The 7,378-nt window shown below is 41.9% G+C and overlaps 1 protein-coding gene across 1 annotated transcript in view; it reads right to left on the reverse strand.

Annotated features, from left to right (window-relative positions):
- grip1 (glutamate receptor interacting protein 1) overlaps positions 1–7,105 on the reverse strand; it is a 26,977-nt gene extending 19,872 nt beyond the window's left edge. Inside the window, exons 1-2 of the mRNA XM_022749088.1 lie at positions 7,051–7,105; positions 1,663–1,743 (exon numbers count right to left, since the gene is read on the reverse strand). Of these exons, the coding sequence (XP_022604809.1) occupies positions 1,663–1,743; positions 7,051–7,105 (136 nt within the window). The remainder of the gene's footprint in view (positions 1–1,662; positions 1,744–7,050) is intronic.
- Positions 7,106–7,378: the final 273 nt, after the last annotated feature.

Consider the following 7,378-nt stretch of genomic DNA (forward strand, 5'->3'; position numbering starts at 1 on the left):
GCTCCAAGCAACGAGCCAGTCTCTTGAACTGGTTTCGACATTCTACCAGTTCCTTTAAGTCGCCTTTCCAGTTTCTCTAACTGGTTCAAAAACCCGACTAGGAACTAGCTTTAAACCTGTACCATTATCTCTCAGTGGTTGTGAAGCTCCACAAGTTCATCTGACTGGTTCTGGACCTCTAGCGGTTCTTTAACAGGTTCCAAAGTTCTTCTAAACTGGTTCTGTAAGTAGTTCTGTTGCTCTACCACTTCCTGTAACTGGTCCTGGATCTGCTAGCTCCTCACCCAGCTCCTCTGACTGGTTTTAAAACTGTACCATTTTGTCCACCAGCACATCAAAGTGGTTCTGGACCACTACTAGTCCCCTGCACTAGTACTGAAACTCTAACGGTTCCTCTACTTTATTCAGAATCTCTACCAGTTCCTGTAAGTGTTTTAAGAAGCTGGACCAGTTACTGTAACTAGTTCAGACGTTCTAACTGGTTCCAAGGTTGTACCAGTTGTTCTAACAAGTTCAGAACCTTTAGAGCAGTAGTTCTGAAGCTCTGGCAGTTCCTCTTACTGGTTATGAACCTCCAGTAGTTCCTCTAGTTCCTTTCTAACTGGTTTAAAACCTTTACTATGCTCTCCTAATGGTTCTTAAGTCCCACCAGTTCAGTTAACTGGTTTTGGACCCCTACCAGTTCCTTAACTGGATCGGAAGTTCCAAATCCTCTAACTGGTTCCGAACACCCACCAGATCATCTTACAGATCGACCACTTCCTGGAGCAACTGGTTCTTAAGTCCCATCAGTTTCTCTAACTGGTTCCAATCCTCTACCAGTTCCTTTACCAGTTGGTCTTGAGGTTTATGAAGCTCTATGACCAATTCAACCAACTGGTTCAGGGGCCGACCAGTTAAGTAAGTTCCTCCACTGGTTTTGAAGCTTCACCAAATAATGTCACTAGTTCTAAACCTTTACCATTTCTTCTTACTGGTTGTTTGAAGCTCTACCAGTTCTGTCACTGGTTCAGAAGCTCTCCCAGTTCTCTTAACTTGTCCAGACGTTGTACCAGTTGCTCTAACGGGTTCAGATCCCAGTGTCTGGTTGACTTTAAAGCTCCATCAACTGGATCTGAAGCTCCGCCACTTCCACCAGTGCCTCTTACTGGTTCCTTTACTCCGTTTTTAGCTCGACCACGTCACAGGTTTGTGATGGTTAAACTGGTTCCAAAAAGTCTAACAGATCTTCACATATTTCACCTGCAGTGTTAATGGCTAATTGTGATTACAGCGCTCAGATAAAGGTTGCAAGTAGGACACCAGCTCCAGGTGGGAGGAGATAAACTGCAACTCCAAGCATCTTCCTGCAGGTCACAGATAGAAAACATCAGCGAACTGTGTGTGTGTGTGTGTGTGTGTGTGTGTGTGTGTGTGTGTGTGTGCGCGCACTCTATTTTCAGAGCTGTTATCTTCATCAGAGCTTTATTAGCTCTGCTGGTGGAATCACACAGAGAAGAATCAGAACAAATGGAAAAGGAAACAATGGACACAACAGACGACAAATGACAAAATCAACTAGAATTTATCAGAACAATAACTGTGTGTGGTGGTGTGTGAGTGTGTGTGAGTGTGTGTGTGTGTGTGTGTGAGTGAGTGAGTGTGTGTGTGAGTGTGTGTTACCTGGTATACTCTGCCTCCTGATGGCCAGCGCTCCTTCTGGAGGTCTCGACCCGGCGGAGTGTTTGGTGTACGGCCCCTCATCTGAAACACAAGGAAACACACAAAACACACATTAATATACACAGTAAGAAACACACACTGGTTCAGAGCTTCTCAGACTGGTTTCAGACTTGCACTGTGCCAGTTCCTTTAACTGGTTCTGAAGGTCTAACTGAGCCCCTAACTGGGTACAGACCTCGTCCAGTTCCTTTAAATGGTTACAAACCTCCATCAGATCTGAAGTTCTGAAGGTTCTGAAGCTTCAGCAGTTTCTCTAATTGGTCCTGAAGTGCCACTGGTATCGAGCTCTGAAACCATCACCACTTCTCTAACTGGTTACAGGTTCCTCTAACCTGTTCTACAGCTCGACCAGATCCTTTTAATGGTTTTAAACCTCTACCAGTTTCTCTAACGGCTACGGCTCAAACAGTCCGTTTAAATGTTTAGAAGTTCAACCAGTTCCTTTAACGGGTTCTGAGGCTCCAATAAAAACCAACTGAGAGTTTTAAGTTTTTGACAACCTTTGACTTCCGAGTCCAAACAAACCACAACAGACAGAAACCTCACAGATTTCAGTATCCACCAAATGTCCTTGACAACCTCCCATAATGCATCTCTACTCACCATCATCATCAGACGTTACAGAGCTTCCACTACAGAAATACATCTCAGAGCTAAAGTGCTAATCATTAAAAAAACAAAACAAATGGAGAAGCTACATTAATCCTTGAATTAAAAGCTTCCTGGCATCACTAACCAGTAATTTAGGCCGTTAGCACCATCGGCTTCAGTCACGCTGCTCATTAACACCTAATGAAGCTCTGAGAATTAACGGACTGACTCTTCCTCACCAGTTATCTGTCTGGTTTGCAGTGTAAAGCTGCAGCAGCCTGTGCTCATGAATAAAAAACACTCACAGAGCGGTGACCTCATCAGTCCAGGGACCAATCCCTGTGGAGAACACTGTGGTCTAGCAAAGCCTGGACCAATCACAGCGGCCCGCTGGGACACCTCCCCGATGATGTCATCACACAGATGAGGCGTCTGACAGAGGGTTTTTTTGTTTGCTGAGAGAGTCACTATGATGTCATGTGGATCAGTGTTGATGCACAGATGTGATCAGATTTGTGTTTTAACTGGTTGATCGATCGATTGTCATTTTATTTGATTGGATGAGGGTCATATGTGATGATGATACAAATAAATAAAACCCTCAATATTCTCAGTTTACAGCCGATACACAAGTTATATTTACTACAGCTGAGAAACAACAAACATAAAAACTGTTCAAAACTGGAGCAGGAAATAACGGCCTGTAATCAATCAATGTTGAGACGATCGTTTGTTACAGTGACTCTGACGATGTGATTCAACTTTGATAATGAACCCAATTAGAAGAGAAACCATCTCTTCCTAAGTTCACCACCAGAACCATTTAAGTAATGATCTGAATATTTCAATCGTCATGTCATCAGCAGATCGGCCACTTTCTGTTCCTTTCTGCAGCTTCAGCATCCGTCAAATACACAGCGTTAGCTTACAGTCAGACTGTGGTGGGTATTTTATATGATTATTTGTGTCTGTGACTTATTGATCCTGTTTTATATTTGACAGAATCAATTGACTTGTTTCTGACCTTTAATTGTAATTAAACAGTTTTAGAACTTTGCCGTTTTTATAGTTTTGCCTTTAAAAGAATAAAAAGGTTTGAGATTTTAGAAATAAATAAAATTATCTGAGCATATAAATCAATTTTTACACTAAACTTAAACCTTAATTAATCCAGGTTCATGTTAACCCAGGTTTACAGCAGGTTCATGTTAACCCTTACATACTGTTCAGGTCAAATTTGACCCGTTTTGACATTTGACAGCAGTAAAAACACCCTAAATGTCTTTTAGTCTGAAATTTGATGACTTTTCCTACCAAAAATACACAAAAATGAAAATAATTTAAAATGTTATACTTCAGTACAGGTGCTTCAAATGTTTGTACGTTGAGGCTTTGACCCGTATCTATTGGAACGGAGCATGGAGGTTTTAGGGATCTGGACACGGTGAAACTGTACGTGCCGTGTCTGGTGTGTATTCTTTATGGTTATTTTAAGTGATCATGTGACTTTAACCCTGACATCACAGGTTCACACTGTACCTGAGCTCATCACAGAGCGACAGCCCCCTTCTACTTTACTGTTGTTCTATTTTGGTCGTCAGTTTGCTTCTATTTTATTTCGCTCTACTTTATTCTAATCTGCTCCAGATCTTTTTTTTTTTTTTCACTTCTGTTTGGTTCAGGCAGCTGAGCTCAGAAACACAATGAGACTGTGAACACTGAACACACACACACACACACACACACACACACACACACACACACACACACACACACACACACACACACCATGGCTAACTGGAGATGAAAGCCTCCTCCTCCAGATGTAGGACAGCTGCATCTCTCTCTCTCTCTCTCTAACTCACATATTCTACAAACTGTGGTTCGTTATATAATATAAATACTTTTAGCTCCTTTCATTGAGCTGTAATTGTTTAACAAGGTCACACACTCTCTTAGACATCGAGTGCCTCAAACAGCCATTCAACAGTCATTCAACAGCCAGACCAGCGCCGCCCCTACAGGCTGCAAAAGTAACAGCAGCAGTAAAAACGTTTCCTCAGGATGAGCTGATATTTAACTGCTACTCACCAGGATATTTCAACGTGAGTTAATAATTACCTGCTCGTTATATTTGAGTTTTAGAGAAGAAACTATGAAATAATGCCACAGGTAAGAGAAATATATTTCATAAACAGCTGCCACACATTATTGATCCACTTATTTATCGGTACATGTTCAATTAAGTGACATTTCTTTTGCACATTGGGTCAGTTCGTCCAACTTCACCCCTTTAGTTTCCAGCTGCACATCTCCACCTAATGTCCACAGTCCTTTTAAATAAAGTGTAAAATAAAGAGACTTATTGCATTAAAAACAAATGTCGACATCAGGGCTTCTTGTCCTCCCCTGCACATGAGATGTTTCTCTTGTATTTGTTATTTTAAATCTGTGCGTGGGAATAAATAAATAAAATACCTGATGAACAGAGGAAACTGAAATATTCTTCTAATGTTGTCTGTAGTTGTACTGAAGGAAAAATACTAAACTGCCTCAAGAGACAAACACACAGACAAAAGAGGCTTCCTGATGATCTAATGGTTAAAACACTTATTATAACTGCAGCTGCGTGTCAGCCTGTTTCCTGTCTGTGCCGTTCTACTATCAAATAAAGGCAAAACATGAATACAAGAATGATAAAGTTGGAAGACCCTGAACTATATAATGTGATGTGTGACATTAACACGGTGCTTCTGCACATTCAAGTAAAGTGAGTGAACAGATGCTGTGTAAATAATGTCACACTGAAGCTTCCTCAGATGAAACGGACACGACAACGTGAGGAGTTAGAACAAGAGTCTGTGACCTTCAACAGCAGAGGTCGTCACACACACACACACACACACACACACACACACACACACACACACACACACACACACACACACACGCTCCATTTACTCCATTACCTAATTCAACACAGTTCATTTAATGCTGATTTTTACTTTTCTATTCAGATTCCTCTGAACTTCATTTTTACTCCACTACATGTTTCTGACAGTCACAGTTACTGACATGCAGGTTTTTGCTGAGCGGGTCTACAGGGCCGACAGAGCGACTAGAAAGAGACTCAAAACGACCAGAATAACAAGCAAACTGAGACAGGAAGGGACACAAATCTACAAAGACACACAAAACGACCGCAAACAGACACGACATGTCGCAAAGAGACTAAAAATAACTACAAAGAGACTAAAAATGATTAGAAAGCAGTTTAAAACGACCACAATAAGACACAGAAATACCACAAATAGAGAAAAATATGTGTTACAGTGACTTTGTGTCTGTCTGGGTGTCTCGTCTCAGAGGGGCGGGGCCTTTTCCACGTCTCTGTCTTTGGTCTCATGATCCCTCCCTGGTTACTGTCACTTTACAGATTAAGATTTTAGGATGTGAAGTTTCTTCCACCTTCAGAATAAAAACTTCATCAGTTAAATTCACTCATATTTTACCCATCATCAATAAACCTGCTCAAACCTGTCGCTATATTGATCATTTTTTTTAATGAATCCATCAGCACTGATGTCACCAAGACAGAAATAACTAAATACTTGAAAACTATGAGAATGAATAATATAATATAATGTGCACAGTTCAGCTTGTTGTTTCATTTCCCTCCATCTCTGTCTGGATAAATATTTCATATTTTGTTCCACTCCATTAAAAGGTGTAATCGTCTCAGGTGTGACTCCTGTTTTCATTGGTTGTTGCAGCTCGAGGCTTCAATATAAAAATATCTAAATCTTTCACGTGTTGAGGTTTAAATCTGAATCTACCACTGAAACGTGCAGCAGTTTAAAGCTTATTCTTCCGCTGATAGATTAAGGTTTTATTCTACAAATTGTGATAAAAATTCATTGTGATGTCATCAAATTTCTTCTTTTGTCGAACCAACAGAAAAAAAATCACAAATATATTCAGATTATAATCATATTAGTCCAAGAAGAGCAGTCAACATTCACATTTCAACAGCTGAAAATTTTGTCATTTATACCTTTAAAATATTTCGTAAATGATTCGTGTTTTATCTGATCAGCTGTAATAATAAATGAACACTGACAGTCGTGACAAACACTTTCACTTTCCTGATAACGGAGCAGTTTAAACACAAAAGGAAAAATCTCCAAACAAAAAAACGGGAAACACCTGAAGCTTCAGGCGGCTCCGGACTTTCAGAGAAACATCTGACTATAAGAATCACAGAAACCTTGACACTCTCTCTCTCTCTCTGTCCTCCTTTCTCCTCTATTCTCGCTCTCCCCTGTTAATACACACCATGAATATTACATTCATGCTCTCTCTCTCTCTCTCTCTCTCTCTGCTCACACTCACTCTGAGGGTCTCTCTCTCGTCCGGAGCTACCTGCAGCGATCGACTGAATGGATCCATCAGGAGATCGTGTTCAACACACACATGCATGCTCTCTAACACACACACACACACACACACACACACCCACACAGAGAGGCTTGGGTCATAAACAACCCTCTGTCTCTCTCTCTCTCTCTCTCTTTTCAATGTCAGCAGATTACGCCAAATGTCTCTCGACCGTGCAAACACACATGTACGTTCCACATACAAACACAGTTATCCCTCCGTCACACACACACACACACACAAACATGCAGCCTCTCTCTCTCTCTCTCTTCCTCCCAGTGTTGGTCTATGTCTCTCTACCTTTGTTCACCCTGCGCAGGATCTGGCAGCGACATTTAAACGACACGGCGATCATGGTGAAGCCGAGCCGAGCGTCGCCTCCCCCCCCTCCGCCATGCAGATGTAGCCGCCACAAACTACACCTCCTCCTCCTCCTCCTCCTCCTCCTCCTCCCTTCTTCTCCTCGTCTTCCTCTCTGACTGACTGACGAATGACCTCCTCAAACAGAAGCCATCATCGAGGGAGAGAGAGAGGGAGCGCTGCAGATGTGAAGCTCCTCCATAAAATGAGGCAGCGGAGGAGGAGGAGGGAGGAAGGGAGGGAGAGGGGGGGGGGAGCAGAGTCTGCG

The sequence above is a fragment of the Seriola dumerili genome, unplaced genomic scaffold (assembly GCF_002260705.1).
Source record: "Seriola dumerili isolate Sdu_G_001 unplaced genomic scaffold, Sdu_1.0 BDQW01000138.1, whole genome shotgun sequence".
NCBI lineage: Eukaryota > Metazoa > Chordata > Actinopteri > Carangiformes > Carangidae > Seriola > Seriola dumerili.